This window comes from Orbicella franksi, chromosome 4 (assembly GCF_964199315.1).
Source record: "Orbicella franksi chromosome 4, jaOrbFran1.1, whole genome shotgun sequence".
NCBI lineage: Eukaryota > Metazoa > Cnidaria > Anthozoa > Scleractinia > Merulinidae > Orbicella > Orbicella franksi.
The window spans coordinates 21,877,852-21,897,953 of NC_138148.1; the positions used below are offsets into that span (position 1 = coordinate 21,877,852).

The 20,102-nt window shown below is 41.4% G+C and overlaps 2 protein-coding genes and 1 pseudogene across 9 annotated transcripts in view; 2 read left to right on the plus strand and 1 right to left on the minus strand.

The window, feature by feature from the left end:
* The window catches only part of LOC145484910 (uncharacterized), a 437,829-nt pseudogene that overhangs the window by 218,925 nt on the left and 198,802 nt on the right, over window positions 1-20,102 (plus strand). The gene's annotated exons all lie outside the window — the stretch shown is intronic.
* Window positions 1-20,102, minus strand: part of LOC145484906 (tRNA (32-2'-O)-methyltransferase regulator THADA-like) — a 656,511-nt gene that overhangs the window by 102,173 nt on the left and 534,236 nt on the right. The gene's annotated exons all lie outside the window — the stretch shown is intronic.
* On the plus strand, window positions 4,579-5,124 carry LOC145484927 (uncharacterized). Its single transcript, XM_081463551.1, has one exon. The coding sequence runs from the start codon at window positions 4,579-4,581 to the stop codon at window positions 5,122-5,124; it is 546 nt and encodes a 181-aa protein (XP_081319677.1).

The window sequence follows — 20,102 nt, forward strand, 5'->3', positions numbered from 1 at the left end:
AGCCGTTAAAGCACGTTTTTTTCGGCAATGAAATGTTGTAAAAAGATATTTGTTTTTTTTGTACATTCAACACGTGACAATTTTTATCACCTCTTATGTGGCATGGTCACAAAGCACGTAATCAGTAATTTGCTTTACACAGCTAGGTAACAAAAATAAGGTTTTATACTGAGAGAAATGTGTTCGTGGTGCGCAGTTTTAGCATATGGATTACATCACATCAGTCTTTTTTAATTGTTTTAAATCATTGCATCAAGGTTTGTTATGTCTGGGGGTTGGGGGTCAATTTGGCAGTTTCTTGACCTGCAAGGACGTAACGTCTTTGAACTGTGATGTTTTCTCAAAAGTCAAGCTCCCAGTCACAGTTGATGACATCCCTGCTTGAAGAGAAGTGGAAAGGTGTTTAAACCTGAAACCTTCTACCGATGCCGATATTGAATTGCTCATAGGCAATGTGCCCAAAGCTCTTGAGCCTCAAAAAAGCAGAGAAGTGAAGATGGTGATCCATATGCTGTGCAAACATTGCAAGGATGGACCATCAATGGCCCACTTGGTAGGCCAAGTAAGTCAAGCCATACTACAAATCGTATCCAGTTTCATGCCATCTTCGTATGTTTCTGTGAAATGGAATTCAATGATTAGCAGTTCAGCATCGAGAAAGAAATGTTGCAAGACAGAATATTTTGCAGAATATTTTGACAAAGACACCATTCAGAGAGTGAGGAGAAATTTCTATGTTGATGATTGCTTGAAGTCTGCAGAAGATAACCAACAAGCAAGTTGACTGGTCAATCAGCTACGTCAGTGTAGTGTTTCTGTTGTGACGTGTCAGTCACATGATCACTGGTCTATTATGGGATGCGATTTACCGAAGCATGTGGTCGGAGAAATGGGAGCAGAAATAAATCTTGTTGTTGTTATTGTATAAGCTCTTTTGGTCTACTTGCGCCCGAACCACCACATTTGGCGACGAGGAAAACCGGATAAAAAGTGGATAACGAGTTTAAACAGTGGAAAACTCGCACAGATGGCCGTATCCTTGAGCGGACTGCCAGGTTTACAAACATTCAACGCTGTGGGTGAGCCAGCTACACTCGCACAACGATGGCTAACTTGGAAAGACGAATTCGAATTGTATGTGACTGCCTCGGGAATCAGCGACCCAACACAGAAGGCGCTTCTACTTCACCTCGCCGGGCCCCAAGTCAGAGACGTTTTTAATAACTCAATTCCTGCCGACAAACGAGGCGAAGCGAAGGATTACGAGAAAGCTATGGACAGCCTATCCGAACATTTCAAACCGAGAAAAAACGCGCCGATGGCAAGACAGGCGTTTCTCGCAGCTCAACCAACCGCTGAAGAAACCATTAACAATTTCATCACACGCCTGCAGAAATTAGCCGAACATTGTGAATACGACGGTGAAAGGGACAACCAGGTGAGAGATCGTGCGATTTCTTTCATTCAAGACAAAAACCTCAAGGCCAAGTTGTATTGCGAAGAAACATTTACATTGAGCAAACTATTGGAAATCGTTAGTCAATACCATGACAAAGAAGCCCTCGTTCTTATCCGCGATGGCCGAGTGAATAACATATCTCCAGACGCCAAACAAGGGGGAAAATGTTGGCGGTGCGATAAAGCGGGACACTTCGCGAAGGAATGTCTTCGTTCGCGTGACCACAAATGCGGGAAATGTGGCAACATGGGTCATTTCGAAGTGTGCTGTCACTCCAAACAGAGTAAAGGGCGAGATTCTAGTTGCAGTTCGAGTCGTGGTTGTGGAAACGAATACCGTGGAAACTCTGGAAGAAAGCAAAGCCGTGGATGAAGAGGAGGAAGTTCACAGGGCCAACGTGATGTACGCCAAGTAACCGAAGACGTGACTACTGGAAACTCCGCAAGGAAGGATGATTTCTACGTGTTCTACACTGGGGAGACAGATGACGGGAACACTCTGAAGCTGGAGATTGCAGATAAGACTATGAACGTTATTATAGACTCTGGTGCTAGTTGTAATTTAATGTCCGAAGAAGTATTTAACCTTGTAACGGGGGTAATGTTAAATTGTTGGAGTGCAACAAAAGAGTTTTTGCTTATGCATCTGAAGAGCCACTCCAAATCAAAGGAAAATGTAATCTTGATGTACGTGTGCCACAAACCCAAAAGTCCCTGAATGTTGAGTTTTATGTTATGCTTGGCAAAGCTGCGACGCTATTAGGCCGCGATGCATCTGAGTTGCTTGGTGTTTTAAGGGTTGGTATCCCTGTTAACAGCTGTGATGTTGAATCTGATGGTGCTAGTGACAATCCAAAACAAGCAGATAGAAAGGCCTCCCTAAGGGCAAAGTTTCCCAAAGTTTTCCAGGGCCTGGGGAAGCTCAAAGGGTACCAGCTCAAGTTACACATTGATGAAAAAGTACAACCAATTGCTCAACCCCCACGCAGAATTCCTTTTAGTAGACGAGAAAAAGTCACGGAGAAATTGGAAGAGTTACTGAAGCTTGATGTTATCGAAAAAGTAGAGGGACCTACCAGCTGGGTCAACCCCTTAGTAGTGGTCGAGAAGCCTAACGGTGACATTAGAATCTGTCTAGACATGAGACAAGCGAACCAAGCCATTGTGCGGGAGAAACACCCAGTCCCCACCGTAGAGGAAACACTCCAAGAAGTCTCGAATGCCAAAGTTTTCTCTAAATTAGATTTAAATATGGCTTTTCACCAAATTGAGTTACACCCAGACTCAAGGGACATTACAACCTTTGCTGCACCTAATGGCCTTTACAGATACAAGCGCCTGCTTTTTGGTGTAAACATGGCCACGGAAAAATTCCAGCAAATTGTTTGGCAGATCATCCAAGACTGCCCAGGGGCATACAACCTGCACGATGACCTACGAGTTGTTGGCACAAATGATGAAGAGCATGACGAAAACTTAGAGAGGGTCATGCGCAAGCTTGAAGAAAGTGGGCTTACGCTTAACTATGATAAATGTGAAATTGGTGTTGGCAGCATGATCTACATGGGTGATGTACTCTCTGGGGAAGGGCTGAAAGTGTCTAGTCAACGTGTGAAAGCTATTGTTGAGGCACCAGCACCCCAAAACCCATCAGAAGTAAGAAGTTTTCTTGGCTCCGTGCAGTTCTGTTCAAAGTTCATTCCCAACTTTGCATCAATATCGAGTCCATTGTGGGACCTCACCGCAAAAGACATCAAGTGGAAGTGGGGAGTAAAGGAAGCAAAGTCATTCCAAGAGATAAAAGACCGGCTGACTCGTGCACCAGTGATGGCATATTTCAGACAGGGCGCAGAAACTCGTCTGACAACCGATGCATCACCAGTGGGAGTTGGGGCGATTCTGGAACAGAAGCAAAAAGATGGAAGCTACAGGCCAATATATTATGCCAGCAGAAAGCTGAGTAAGATTGAAATGAGGTACTCCCAATTTGAAAGAGAAGCTCTGGCTGTAAGGTGGGCTTGTGAAAAGTTCTACTTGTACCTCTATGGCATTAGCTTTGAAATCTGCACTGATCACAAGCCTCTTCTCATCGTACTCGGAGCAAAGTCAAAGCCCCCATCAGCACGAATAGAAAGATGGTTTCTCTACTTACAGCAGTTCCAATACAAGTTGACACATATACGGGGCAAGGACAATGCTGCAGACGTCCTGAGCCGCCTACCGGTGGGTACTACCCATGATCACGAAACTCAAGCTGCAGAAGAGTTTGCGTACAGCGTAGTAAGTGAGGCTGTACCAGCTGCGTTGGTGCCAAAGGAAGTTGAAATCGCTTCTGAAAAAGACCCAACGCTAAAGATGTTACGGCAGGCTGTAATGACAGATGATTGGAGCCAGTTACAAGGCACAATTTACAAAGCAGTTAAAGATGAACTGTGGGTGGTAGGACAGGTGGTGATGAGAGGAAGCCGTATCCTCATTCCACAGAGCCTTCAAAAGCGCACCATAATGTTGGCTCACGAAGGACACCAAGGTATGGTCCGAACTAAAGCCAGGTTGCGAGAGAAAGTATGGTGGCCACGAATGGACAAGCAAGTAGAGCAAGCAATACGAACATGTCACCCCTGCCAGCTTGTCGGACCCCGATCCAAACCAGAGCCGGTGAGATCAACCAGACTACCAGACTCCCCGTGGCAAGAAATCTCAGTTGACCTTCTCGAGATTACAAGTGGAGATCACCTCCTGGTAGTTGTAGACTACTATTCTCGCTGGATCGAAGCTGTCGTTCTCAAGAAAACAGATGCACAAAATGTAATCAAGTCCATGGAGGCTATTTTTAGAACACATGGTCTACCAGAGACTGTCCGTAGTGATAACGGACCTCCATTTGCATCCAAGGAATTCGAGGGATTCCTAGAGTATCTAGCAATTGAACACAAAAAGGGCGTGCCCTATTGGCCCCAAAGCAATGGAGAGGTGGAGCATTGCAATGGGACCTTACTGAAAATCGTGAGAATCACGCGCCTAGAGGGTAAAGATTGGTGAAAAGCACTCGCAGACTTTCTATTCCAGTACAGAGTTACCCCTCATACTGTTACTGGGATATCACCAGCAGAACTACTGATGGGGAGGGAGCTACGTGACAAACTTCCAAAAGTCCAAATCCCCAAGGATCGAGCCACTGAAGCACAGTGGCAGCTGCTCTTAAAAGAGAGGGATGCTCATGCTAAACTTAGACAGAAGGAGTATGCAGACAGAACACGCGCTGCCAAATTCAGCGACATTGAAGAGGGTGATCAAGTCCTACTGAAACAGGTTCGAGAGAACAAACTCTCACCCAATTATGAACCTGAGCCATACAAGGTCGTTCACAAAGATGGAAATGCCGTCATACTGGAAGATACCAATGGGAACAATAAAATGCGAAACATAGCCCACATGAAGAAATTTGTTGCACCTGAAACCACTGAAAAGGAAGACCAGGTACAGCCAGCACAACTACCCCAAGAGCCAGACCAGGTGGAACAAACGCATCCAATGACAATTGCAAGCCAGCCAGCAGAGGTGCAAGAGACTCCACCCAACCCTTTGCCGGACGATTCAGTTGTTTTGCGACCTGCGCGCTCTAGACAACCACCCGCCTATTTAAAAGACTACGTATGCACTTAGTTTTAGAATGTGCAGGAGACATAAAGAGAGAGACTGTTTGTTTTAAGGACTATTAATTAGATTTGTAATACTGTTCATTTAGTTCTTCTCTAGTGCTGACATTTGTAATAACTTAGGGGGAGATGTAGTGTTTCTGTTGTGACGTGTCAGTCACATGATCACTGGTCTATTATGGGATGCGATTAACCGAAGCATGTGGTCGGAGAAATGGGAGCAGAAATAAATCTTGTTGTTGTTATTGTATAAGCTCTTTTGGTCTACTTGCGCCCGAACCACCACAGTCAGTTGTTACCCAAAGGAGGTTTCCATTTAACAAAATGGATTTCGAATGCCTATAATGTCATCCAGTCAGTCCTGGTGTCTGAGAGAGCTGGATCCATCAAAGAGCTCGGGAACTTACCTGTTGAGCGTGCCCTCGAAATTCAGTGGGATGTCCATTCAGATACACTCCATTTCAAGATTGTTGTGATGGACCGACCCCCAACAAGGAGGGGTATTTGGGCATTATGTAATGTGTCACATTATGTGACTGAGTGTGTGACATTATGACATCAACAAAATCACGTGATATGAGAGAGTCCGACCTCATGCGAGATATGTTTTTGTACTGTACTTTTACAGTCGGTCGATATATTGTATGACTGTAGGTGTTCATAGTCAGTTGGATTATTTACTAGTTCCAGCACAGTAAAGGACAATTCACCAATTAAAGCAGATAATATGTTGGCAACCCTGCCAGGATGGACAATTGTTTTGTGTGGAACCCGTTCTCAAGAACATGTGTTCAAAGAAATGCTGATCAGAGGAACGGAGGCAAATTACCGTGGTCTACATATCCTCTAATAAATGCAATAGGACACAAGTAGAGACAAGTGAGGCCTTACTGGAAGAAAGATGACAGATTCAGAGCTCGAAGAATTACAACTCCAAGTTGAGGGAGGAATTTGTAAGTTCCCAATCTCGGAAATGGAGCAGTTAGTGGACCACATTGGTCTGGAATTGAAGGAATACAAAGGAAAGAGTAAGCTTGCCATGTTGAAAATTGTCTGTGTTAAAGTCAAGGATGAGCTTAGAAAAACAGAAAACAAGTTTGAATATCTTACAGAACTCCAGAATTTTATTACTGGGATGCTGCTGCCATTCGAAGATGTAAAAACTGCCCTGAGGAGAGATTTTAAGATTATGGGTGTTGTTGGAAAGAGAGGAACAAAAGGACTGATTGCCCTTCCTCAGTTTAATTCACCAAATAGATGCAGGGATGGAGAAAGGATACAAAGAACATGAAATAATTGATGCAGTTATTCGTGCTATCAGCCCCAGTTTAAAGTTGAGATCGCATTTAGAAATCATGAAAGAGCTTACATTGGCAAGCCTAAGGCAGATGTTACCAGCCTATTACCAGCAGAAGTCAGGCACTAAACTGTATCAAGAACTTACAACAATGTGCCAATCACCGAGGGAAACTCCCCAAGACTTCTTAATCAGGGCCCTTGATCTAAGGCAACAGGTCTTCTTGGTATCACAAGCTAAGGGTGGTATTGTTGAATAAGAGCCATCGCTGGTTCACCCCTTGTTTTTGCATGCTAGTGAAACTGGTCTTCAGGATGAAGCTGTCCGAAAGAAACTGCAGCTGCTCCTCCAAAAAGCAGAAGTCACAGATGAAGAGTTGATGGAACAAATCAATATGGTTGTATCTGAAGAGTCTGAGTGGAAAGGTAAGCTTGGAGCAACCTATCACAAAGATGTCAGGGTTAACTCCCTAGAAGTCAACAGTGATCAGGCTGAGCTAAGTGGTCAAACACAGCCGAAGAAGTCTGGGTCAAAGAACGAAATGAAGTCTGATAGGCCTGACAGGCTAATGGTCAATCTAGAGATGGTTCAATTGGATATTGCTGTTCTGAAAGAAGCTATGGCCTCCCAGAATGCCAGCAAAAGAGAGAGAGAGTCCAATACAGGTACCCATTCAAAAATCACAGGAGAAATGTCTGCCAATCATGCCAAAGAACAAACCAAGAGTTCTGTGACCATTGTTTCAGCTGCGGTTCAAGTGACCATTTTGCACGGGGATGTCAAAGGGGTGCAGCCAGTGTAAAGGTAAAGGTAAACTTTATTTAGCCAGGGTGGCCCATTCAGCAACAAGAGGGGCCCTGGACTAAAAATATCATACTTAAAAATACAAGACATCATGATAATCTAAAAATACAAGATAAAATTTAAAAAATACAAGAAAATACAAGTGTACCAAATCAGGGAAACTAATGGAGGCTACCAGTGCAGGACAGGGAGTAGCTGATCACCATGTGAAAAGGTGCCATGTTTGTGTTAAGTGTGGCAGGAAAGGAGTATCCCTAAAGCAGTGATCCAAGTTTCAGTCTGTATATTACTGTTCTCAGAAATGCCAAAGCACCTGTCTAACAAGGAGAAAAGGGGAAGAGATGCATGGGTCAGTGTGTTATGAACAATGTGGAGACCCAAGCTTTGCGGGACACTGGTGCCCAAGTTTTATTGTTTCTAGGGATTGGATTGCTGATAACCTGTCCACAGCTGGAGTTGTTGAATGGATGAACATCTTAATGACAAAGTACTTGATCTGAAAGCAGCTAACAGTACTGAAATCCCATATGAAGAATGGATTGAAGTTTCTTTCAAACTTGCGACCTCAGATGACAAACATGGTATGTCAGTGCCCTTCCTGGTTTCAATGGATACTCTGGATCACCCTATTGTCAGATACAACGTAATCAAAGGAATTGTGAAAACCCTGTCAATGATTCTCCAAATGATCATAAAGAGACATTAGTCAATGCCTTAAGCACAAGCCTTCCAAATGCAAAGAAGGAAAATGTTAAAGCCTTAATTGGTCTCATCAGGACAAACATCTCGAGAGAACTGTGTGGAGTAAAAGTAACAAAGAAGGATGTGGTAATTCCAAAGAGTGAGACAATGGTAGTTTCTTGCTCTGTAAATACTGGCCCAACTGAATCAAGACTTCCAGTATTGTTTGAACCAGACATTGAATCACCTTGGCCACCAGGGCTTGAGGTCCCTGAAACATTAGTAACTCTCAGAGGTGGTGCTTCGTCGCATATCAGAATTCAAGTCAAGAATACCACAGACCACGACATCACCTTGAAGAACAGGACAATGCTAGGCAAACTTGAATTAGTCAAATCTGTAACACCACTGGAAGTAAAAAAGAAAGAGAATGAAGAAAGGTCAACAGACTGCATTTGTCCTGCCAACAACTCATCTGAGGAGGGAGAGGAAGTCAGATTGCAATCAGATACACCTGTCATGAAGGAATGTCAAAGTGAGGCCAGCAATCCAACTCCAGATGTCTACTTGGGGGACCTAACAGAAGACCAGAACATTCCAGTGGAGACCATGCTTATAGAGAAAGCAGATTCCTTTTCGAAAGATGACAATGACGTAGGGTGTAGGGAAGGTATGTAACTCAAGATCAATTAATCAGATAATCGTTCAGTCCAGAAAAACTATACATCTATTCCAAAACCTCTATACTTTGAAGTGAAGCAGTGTGTTGAAGACTTACTCAATCACTGATGGGTACAGAAGTCACATTCAGCCTACTCATCACCAGTAGTTTGTGTGTGGAAAAGGGACAGCTCTCTGAGACTGTGTGGACTTTCGTGAGCTGAACAGGAGAACAGTACCCGACAGGCATCCACTCCCTTGGGTACAAACAACCATTGAGAATCTTGGTGGGAACAAGTGGTTTTCTCTTTTGGACCAAGGAAAAGCCTACCATCAGGGATTCGACAATCCTCAATGTCAACACGACTACATTTGTAACACTGTGGGACCTGTATGAGTGGGTGCGGATCCCAGTTGGTCTCTGGAATTCCCCAGGAGAATTTCAAAGATTTATGGAGGACTGTCTGGAAGGACTTAGAGATGAAATTTGCGTACCTTACCTAAATGATATGATCGTCTTCAGCAGAACCTTTGATGAGCACATCGAAAATGTACAGTGCTGAGGAGACTACGTGAGCACGGAATAAAGCTGAAAGCCAGAAAATGTAAGATGTTCAAGAAGGAGGCCAACTACCTAGGAAGAATTGTCTCTGCTGATGAATATCAGGTGGATACTTCAAATGTTAAGGCAGTCTTGGCACTCAAAGAGACTAACCCAAAGACCATTGGTGATGAGAGAAAACTCCTGGGTTTGTTAGGATATTAGGGAAAGTACATACAGGACTTCTCCAGAATTGCACGGCCTCTTTTCAAACTCTTGAAGGCACCCGTGGTTAAGATCAACGAGCGTCCTACTCAAACAGAAAGGCGTAGTCAGACAGGAAATGGGACGCAAGCACAATCCAGTCATGCTATTGTTTGGACACAGGAACATCAAGGAGAGTTGGAAAAACTTGTTGACTGTTTAGGTAACCCTCCAATCCTCGGTTATCCAGATTATGGTCTCCCATTTGTCCTACACACAGATGCATCCAACAAAGGACTTGGAGCAGTACTTTATCAGCAGCAGTCTGGTAAAATGTGGGTTATAGGATATGGATCCAGAACCCTCACCCTTACCACCTTCATTCTGGAAAGTTAGAGTTCTTAGCTTTGAAGTGGGCCATCTGTGAGCAGTTTAGGGACCATCTGTACTATGCACCGTCACTCACAGTGTACACAGACAACAACCCCAGACATGGGTTTTATCAACAGCGAAACTCAATTCTATGGGACATCACTGGGTGTCCGAATTGGCCAATTTCAATTTTGAGATCAAGTACAGACCTGGTAAAGTGAATAAGGACGCTGACACTTTGTCCAGACTTCCTTTGCACATCAACCAGTACATTCCTTCCTGTACACAGGGAACTTCTCGGGATGTGATCAGTGCAACTCTGTCCAGTATAATGGAACTCCAGAATAGCGATGCAGTTTGGATAACAGCAGTCAGTGGTGGAATGGAGGCATTGAACGTTGACTCTGATCTTCTCGATTCAAGAAATTACCATCAAATCTAGCCTCAAGTCATCCTGGCAGCTCAGAAACAAGATCCTGGTATTGGGAGAGTCCTAGTGAGCAAATTGGATAAACGGAAACCAGCAATATGCAAAATTACTAGAGAACTTCCGTATACAAGAAAGTTGCTGCCTGAATGGCCTAAGTTGGAAATTGGAAGCAATAGGCTGTTATGCCGAAAGAGTGGACAGAATTTACAGTTGGTATTACCAAAGAAGTTTCACCACTTGGTCTGCATGGAGCTACATCAAGAGATGGGCCACTTGGAAATAGACAGGGTACTACAGTTAGCCCGTGAAAGGTTTTACTGCTCCCACATGCACTGAGATATCACTCACTTCATGACTTGGGTGTGCAGTTGTCTGAAGCAAAGGCGACCAAATCTTCCAACAAGTGCCCCTCTTAAACCTATTGTGACTAATGCACTCTGAGTTGATATCTATTGGCCAGTGTGCGTGCCCAAGGTTGTAAATGCCTACAACTGTACCAAGAGTGATACAACTGGGTATTTGCCATTTCACTTACTATTTGGAAAGGCACCACGTCTGCCAGTAGATCTGATATTTGGACCTTCACCAGAGGAAGCTAGTGTCACTCATACAGAATACGTAGACAAATGGAAGATTGCTATGAAGGAAGCATATTCACTGGCTCTAAAGAATACCTCCAAGTCTGCAACAGATGCGAAATGACAGTATGACCACAAGGTGAGATTTTCAAAGTTGCAACCCGGGGATAGGGTGCTGGTCAGAAATTGGTCTAAGCGTGGTGGACCAAGGAAACTCCGCTTGTATTTGGAACAGCAAATACTTATTGAAATTGAGCAGAAAGGGGACCTACCAATCTATAAGGTGAACACAGAAGGACAGTCAGGCAAGGCAAGAATACTATCCAGTAATCTCTTACTACCATGTGACTTCCTTGCTGCAGAAACTCAGGAGTCTGTGCCCCAGTCAATTTGAGAGAAGAGAATGCATGTACATACAAGACATGAGAGAGATTACCAACCTAACCCTAATGAGAGTGACAATGGAGAAGAGGAGGAGGATCTACCTGGCCTTTTGCCCAGCAATTTGGACACATTGCCCCTTCCATCATCAACGACAGGACAGTCAATGCACTGAAGATGAGGCAATGCTTGAGAGTATGGGAGAAGGTGAAGGACTAGGCCATGATAAAACTTCATCTAGTACCTCCAAACCAGAACAAGAGCTTGAGTTAGGACAAGATCCTGAACCAGAACAACAGCCAGAATTGGATGCTCAACCAAGCCAACAGCCAGAATTGGATCCTGAACTAGAACAACAGCCAGAATGGGAACAAGATCAGAAACCGATTAGGCCCCAACATGTTCATCATACACCAAAGTGTTTACATATTATACACTAGGACAGCCAACCATCTGCAGTGTTAAGACTGGTTCAAACCTTGTACCTCGATGGTGCTATCCACCTTTCCAGTCACCCAGGATGTTACCTATGCATCAGTACCATCTACCACCCTGTTATGGCTTGTTGGTGTATCCCCCCTATATGCAGATGATGTATGCCTGACGCATCCAGATTTACTTACTTTATTGGACTTTTGTTAACATTGTTGTTGAACGGATTATGATTTTATTAACAGTGGAATTTCCAGTCTCCTGTGCTGCCATGTCTTTCAAACAGGCAAAGTATTGATCTAGTTACCCTGAAACTATGACTATGCTATTTTCAGTTGAACAAGGACTTGATATGTATTTGACTGAGTTTTGTTTGTATACACTTGTGGAAGCTGGGCCTGATCAACCCACATAATGCAAGGAACTCAAGCAATAAGAGTGAGAAAACTATGACATAGCATGACTTTAGAGGGAGCCCAGAACTCCAGTGAACATTGCTGTAGCAAATGTCCCGGTGGACATTTTCAAAGTCGGGGAGTGTGTGGCATTATGTAATGTGTCACGTTTTGTAAGCAAGTGTGACACGTGAGAGTCTGCCCTCATGCATGATATGTTCTTGTACTGTACTTTTACAGTCAGCCGATATATTGTATGATTGTAAGTGTCAATAGTCGGTCGGATTAATTACTGGTTCCAGCACAATAAAGGAAATTTGCTATTTAAAGCGGGCAACATATTCTTTCTGTCATAGGCTCAATTTATGACACTCTGGGTTGCGTTGGCCTGTTGATTCTGCATGTGAAAGCAATTCTGTGTGATCTGTACCAGAAAGGATTAGACTGGGATGACAGAATTCCACTTGAAGATTTAGTGCATTGGTAACATTGGTTGAAGGAACTTCCTAAACTTGAACAGTTCACGGTCCAACATTGTTTAAAACCCAAGAACCTTGGCTGCATAGTGTCTAGCCAACTTCACAATTTCTCAGATGCATTAGGGGAAGGATATGGTGCTGTTTTGTACCTTCGAGTCGTCAAAGAAGCTAGAGATGTCCATTTTTGCCTTTTTTATGGGAAAGTTGAGGCAAACACCCCAGAAGTCAGTTACTATTCCTCATTTGGAGCTGTCAGCTGCTGTGGTTGCCAGTAGATTGAACAGGATGATGCAACATGAGTTGGATGTTGCAGTGGATGAAGAATTTTTTTGGACAGACAGCACATATGTGTTGAGCTATATTGTGAACAAGGGGAACATGTTTCAGACATTGCAAACAAAATTTCAACAGTCCATGAAGGATCACAACCAGACCAGTGGAACCATGTTGACACAGGTTCTAACCCTGCTGACAATACATCTAGGGGACTTCCCGCTGGAGAGCAAATCCACAAAAACCACTGGACCAATGGCCCTTCCTTTCTGTGGGAAGTGGAGAACTGCTGGCCTAAGCAACCTGACATTCCTGTGGAAATAAAAGATGATCCTGAGGTAAAGAAGGAAAAGAAAACTTTCTCAGTAGCGTCTACAGTTGAAGCTGACTTCTTGAACCGAATGGTGCAGTGTGTGGATCTTACATTACCCCTCTAATCTTCTGTGCGAGTGTCACAGACGAAAGGAAAGCACAGCTTAAGCACTCATCTCAAGAAAATCCAGTCCCATCAGTGTAGAAGAAATGCACTCTGCAGAGATAGAGGTTTTGAAGTATGTACAAAGGCAGCTCTAGAGAGGAGTTGGTGTGTCTGCAGTATAAAGAATCAGAAGTTGAGCTCAAGAAATCAGTCTGAGCCAGCTGCGCACATTCTGTCAAGAAATAAAGCTCAATCGCCAAGTTGGATCCGAAGCTGCGCAATGGCCTGTTGTGAGTTGGGGGAAGATCGAGGCACACACCAATCGAACAAGAGCAAAGACATCCTGTAATACTGCCAAAGAAACATCACATTGTAGATCGGATCGTCAGGCATTACCATTTGCTTTCTGGACATTCTGGTCAAGAATATGTGCTCTCTTTGATCAGAAAGAGCTACTGGATTACAAAAGGAACAGTCGCAGTGAGGAGAGTTGTAACTCATTGTTTTAGTTGTAGGTGAAGTCAGGCTCTGTTTGGAGCTCAGAAGATGGCCGACCTTCCTGTTGACAGAGTCACACCTGACAAACCCCCATTCAGTTTTGTGGGCATTGATTGTTTTTGTCCGTTTAGGGTCAAGAGAGCCAGAAGTTAAGTTTAGCGTTATGGAGTCCTGTTCACATGTTTGGCTACCAGAGCCATACATTTGGAAGTCGCCCAAAGTATGGACACTGATTCATTTGCAAACTCCATGCGCCACTTCATCGCAAGGCGAGGTATCCCTGAAGTAATGAGGTCTGACAACCGTTCAACTTTTCTTGGCATAAACAAGGAACTCCAAGAAGCTATCTCTGAGTGGAATGAGAGTCAGATCCATGAGTTCCTCTTGCCAAGGAGTATCAAGTGGCAGTTAATCCACCATAAGGGTCCCACGTCGGTGGGGTATGGGAGCGATGTATTAGAACTGTCTGAAAGATTCTCGTTGTGCTTATGAAAGAGCAGCCACTTGATGATGAAGGGTTAACTACCCTCATCTGTGAAGTAGAGTCTGTTGTTAATGGGTGTTCCATAATGAAATCCTCAGATGACTCATTGGATTCTGAAGCCCTTATGCTGAATCATTTGCTGTTGCTAGAGTCAGGCCCAAGACTGAGACTGGCATGTTCAGGAAAGAGGATGGCTACTCCTGAAGAAGATGGCGGCAGGTTCAGTATTTAGTCGATGAATTTTGGTGGAAATGGATCAGAGAATATTGTGGCCATTGAAAGAGTACCAAGATCTTCTTGGCCTCTTGCTTGGATTACCAGTGTACGAACAGAATGAGCACTTTAGGAGTGTAACAGTGAAGACCAGAACCTCGCTGTATGATTGCCCTGATCGCCCAGATTGTTCTTCTGGAGTCAGTGGATTTTTCAGAGGGCATGAAGTATCGCTGAACTGAACTATGATCAAATTCTGTAGTTTTTTTTGGAGAACTGTTAGATATAACGTTTTGTTTGCATTAAGTTTCTTTTAAAATCTTTTGCTATTGCATCCCATTAAAGGGGCCAGAATGTAGGTTACAAAATATTCTTTGTGTACCTATTGCGTTTTTCCCATATTCAGTCTGCACAGCACTGGTAGAGAAGAGTTACATAATTTCAATATTATTGTAATATTATGTTCTGGACCATGTGCTCACTCGGAGATTTACAGGTCAAAGTTCTAGGTTGAGGTGTCTTTATTTTCACCTGGCCAGTTGCTTTCATGTTTTCCTGCAAGCCTGCAAATCTTGTGAGTATGTTGTCGCTGCAGTATTTTCAATTCGCTATGTTTGTTTTGTTTTTCACAGTCAAACCAGATCTTTGTAAATGAATCTTTGGTCTGACTCTCCATGGAAGAGAGTTGTTTGAGCATTCAATTCTACATTTGTGACAATACATGAATCTGGAGCCATAAGTGAACCAAAGAATTACAGGGGAATCTGTGTTTCAAGGTGTTTAGGAAAACTTTTCTGTCTTATCTTAAATTAAAGACTATATGAACGTATTAATACCCAAAACATATTATGTCAGTCTCAAATTGGTTTTTTGGTAAAAAAAATTGCACAGCAGATGTTTTAACAGTCACAACATTAATACACAGTTATGTTCATGGCCATAATGAAAATATTTATGCCTGTTTTGTGGATTTCAAGAAAGCTTTCGATTCAGTTTGACATGTAGGCCTCCTATGTAAATTACTTAAAATACATGTAGAAGGACACTTTTATGACCTGATTAAAAGTTTATACTCAACCTTCGATTTCTGTCTGACAATTGGCCACTGTAAAACTCATTCCTTAAGATACTCAAGAGGTGTATGCCAAGGGTGCATTTGACGCCCCGTGCTTTTTAACTTATATCTAAACAATCTACCTTTCTCATTTCAAAACACTTTGTCCAACCCCTTTGATTCATCAAATGGTACAAAACTTAATTCTCTGTTATATGTTGCTGATCTCATTATTTTATCAAGATCCAAAACAGGATTACAAAATTGTTTAGAAACACTATCTTCATATTGCCATTCTTGGATGTTAGGCATTAATGTAAAAAAGACTAAGATTATGATATTCCAAAAACGTGCCAGAAAGTCTAATAACTGTAACTTTTTCATAGATACTGATAATATCAAGATTGTTCACAATTATACATTTTTAGGAACTTGAATCCCATCAACAGGTAATTTCAACTGAGCACTTGATCACTTGAAAGAAAAAGCCATGCACGCACTTTACAGTGTTCGAAGGCACACAGACTTTAGTGGATTAAAACCAAACCTAGCGTCAAAAATATGCCACACTATAATTCCCCCCATTCTTACTGATAATGATGAAGCTTGGGGCCTCTATACCAAGCAAGACTTTAAGACCTGGTATAGTTCCCCGATAGAAAAAGTTCTGCTACAATTTTGCAAATGTTATTTAGAAACAAATAATAAGGCTTCTAACTTGGCGAGTACCGGTAGAGCTGAACTTGGTCGATTTCCTCTCATTATTAATATCAATTAACACATTAACTATATTCTATGTCTCAAAAACAAAGATGACGAATCTCTATTGAAACAAATATTCCTAATGTCTGCAGATCTCCACTCAGTTGGAAAGAGAAGTTTTTACTCTAATCTAATGAATATAGTTGACTTTTAATCTAAATAATTTTAATCTTGACACTTTAGATGAAAATAAGATCTCTCGTTACAATAATCTTATGAAACAAAAGTATATTTCCTACTGGGAGAATGCTGTACAACACTCTAACAAGCTAGAATTTTACAACATTTTTAAGAATCAATATAAAACTTCCCACTATCTTGATCATACAAGTGAACAAACTGAAAGGAAGGCTCTGGTAAAATTAAGAATGGATAATCACAAACCGATGATCGAGATAGGCAGATATGAACAAATCCCTCATGAACAAAGAATATGCCCAGTATGCATGTCAACTAATCTTGTAGACAAAATTCACTTTCTCTTTCACTGCCTGAAATACTCAACATTGAGAGGAACCTTTTTTAATCACATTTACTTACAACTGCCTAATGTTTGACAAACCAACATTACAGAAACTATCAAAATATTGATAAATTCAACTAATTATTTAGTTAATCTACCATTGATTAAATTTATATCATCGTGTTTTGTATTACATGATAGGTTAATATCATCAAATCAAAATTCTTCAGCTTAATTGTATTCGTTATTTTCCACTTCATTATTGTTTTAGAATAAGCTTTTGCAACAACAAATCACTATGGTCATGCAAATAAAGCTACTGTTGTTGTTGCTGTTGACTTGACATCCCAGTTTGTGTAGAATTGTTTTAACCAGGACATTCAATATAGACTAAGGGCAACAAAAGAAAAGCCACTAAATGGAAGGCAAACAGTAAGACCTAAACAGAAGATCAAAGTGCTACTCCTCCTCATCCTACTCCTCCTATGCCAGTTGAAAAAGAAGATGCAGATGGAGTGTACAATGATCACCTGACAGGGAAAGAATGGCAGAACTTGTTTGGCGACAGCGATGATGAATAATTTACTGGATTTCAGTGCGCAGGTTCCCTGCTCGCTTCAAAAACAGCTCCTTTAGGAGCCACCAAATTGAGGAAATAACACAAAATCGAGTTTTGTCTTTTCCTAGAGACAATCAGTCCAACGTTTGTTATTTATACATCGGCAAAACAAAAAGATCATTTAACACCAGAAGAAAAGAACATATCAGAAATCGGCAGGTCTAAACTACAGATCATATTCCACAGGTCAGAGTACAGGTCACTGTGCTACAGATAAATAAACAGCACCAAGATTCAGTCTCGTAGCCCTAATTAGCCCTAGCACTCTGTGAAAATGTTCTTTTAGATCAAGGGGAAACTTTTGGCATGGTTATTCATCAGTAGGGTAGGGATTTCTACTCTTGACCAGTGGAATGTGACCTGTGTTTTAGACCCAGCAATCAGAAATACAAACCAATCTGTTAAAGGTTCTAACATTGCAAAACATGCATGGACTTTTGGTCATGTAATTGACTTTGACAACCCCTGAATTATTGACAAAAAAAACCATTGCACCAGAAAGACACCTGAATCATAGCTAAAACTGTTGAGGCTGACAACAACTCATATCCACTCCTGAGACAAGATATCAATCTTTTAAACAAACCTCAATTTTAGCACTTTTAACATTCTTCCAAACATTCTTTATAAGGGCATTTTTAATTTATGCAAATTATTCTATATTCCAATTTTTAACATTTCATTTTATCACAAATTTTAACCCTCAAATACAGTAGACTGGCTGTCGAAAGCTTATGTTTTTTCAAAATTTTTACCAAAGAATGGCATATTGAATTTTTTCATGATCAATCCTGGTAATGGATCCTCAATACTTTTATAGCTGCAATAGTTTCTATTTCTCTAAGTATGAGACTATTGGTATAACTGCCTTTTAAGTAAGCATCGTAACTTATATCAACCACAGGTATTTTATTAGCAAGATTTTGTCCTATATTGGAAAACAATGTACCAAATGTATTTGCAATTGTGTAGAAATCACCATCCTTAGAATTATTGCATAAAATTGTGTTGGATAATTATTGTTATCACCGCAGAACTGTAGTTTTCTATCTTTAAGCAGATTTGACATTATGTGGACATTATGTGAACTACAGAGTAGAAACTTTGTAACCCAGATGTGAGCACATGGTTTTGGTCGTGTAGAATTTTTGCTTTGTAAACAACTGGCTGGACTTGTGGAATAAATTATGGTAAAAAAAATACAAATATTGTTGAGTTGAAGTATCAGCAACAATTATCCTTTGTTTGTTTTTTGGTGAGAATACATTGTTTACACATGTAAAGCTTTTTTATAAGAAATAGGTGATTAAATGAGATCAAGTTACCTTGAGAATCTGTGGTCTTTTTGATGACCACATATATCAAGGGGATAGTTATCCATTGGGGAAGAGAAACTATCATGCAAAATTGACTTCCAGTTGATGTGTAAAATTTGCATGTCTGTGTCATCTGTGGTCACTCATGAGCATGCATCTTCATATTGCCAACATTTCTTTGTTACTTTCATTACTAAATTATCTAATGGATAGAAATACCATACAAAACCTGTTCTGGTCTGCACTTGCGATCAAAGGAGGAGAGAGTAAGTTAATTTATTTTAAAATGAAGTTGATTTGGTCTCATTGATAGTCCTGGGCTGTATTGTCTTTTTTCCCATTAATTTTATAGTGGGTCAGTGTATTGTCAAAACTCTTTATGGTGCACCATTTGTTTCAAATTACATCAAGGTAGAAAAGGTAGAGATGGGGCAGAAATGGAAACCTAGAGCTGGAAAACCAGCAATTTTTGGGTGGTTAAGATACATTGTAAACCTTGGAGCCTAGGGAGAAAGCAAATAGGAAGAAGAGATATTGACAGCTGCCATGAGGCAATTTAGGTGAGATAAGACCATTTCTGTGTAATTTATGGAGCTTTATGTGCAGGCTGTTGGGCCAGTGAGTCACCTCCCTTTTATTTCTCTTTAGAGGAAGCAAACCACCAGAAACTAAATTGTTTTCTACATGTAGAATTTAGAGCAATTTTCGAAGCATTCTCGTACATTGTCTTATAAACAGCTAAAAGTGTAATGCAATCACCAACAGCATAATGTCATTTATTAATCGTATTCAACGTCTGAGCAGCCTGACAGTAAACTGATATCAAGGTAGAATTCATTTCACCAAAATAATAAATAGACATCGATAGATTTAGCCAAGCCTAAAGCGGAGCTCCCAATTGCAATAATTAACCATAAAGGAAAAAGAGGACTTTTTTCTTGCATCAGAAACTCAAAAAATAATCAATTGGGAGCAGGTAATTGTTCAGTGTGTGGCTTCACTATTTTTTTCAGTGAAATTTTAACAAACTATTCTGAATAAGCGTACCCAAGATTGTAGAAATTACTAAGAGACGATTGTGCAACGAATAGGTTGGAAGAAAAGTCAACAACATGCCAGGGGTTAATTTGTGCCCAAATTTTGACTTTGCATGTACTCCCTCCTTCTCCCCCAGAGTGATAACCAGACTTGAGCCCTTGATCCCATGAAAAACCAGTACCCTGTCAGCGGTCAACTTCAAAAAACACTCAACCTCGATGAGCTCTTAACCTGAGCCCATGATATGGTCATGTGATACTGGTCAGTGGATACTGTGTCAGCTGTCAATTAATCATAACATGGATGTTCAATATCAAAGAGGTACCTATGGTAATGGTGCTACTCTCTGGACAGATGGATGTATGGATAGTCACATGACAACCAAAATTTTTTAGATAGATTGGTTACATAATTTTCTAAGGTAGGAGGCTCCACTTGCACACCTTCAGCGCACAGGAGCTCCGTTATCAAGGTAGAAAACGTTTTGTTACAGTATTAAATTGATATAAAGGTAGAGTTTATTAGAATTAAATTCATCTATATCATCGAGGTAGAAAACTTACATCACGGTGGAATTTCTTCCGTCACAGCAC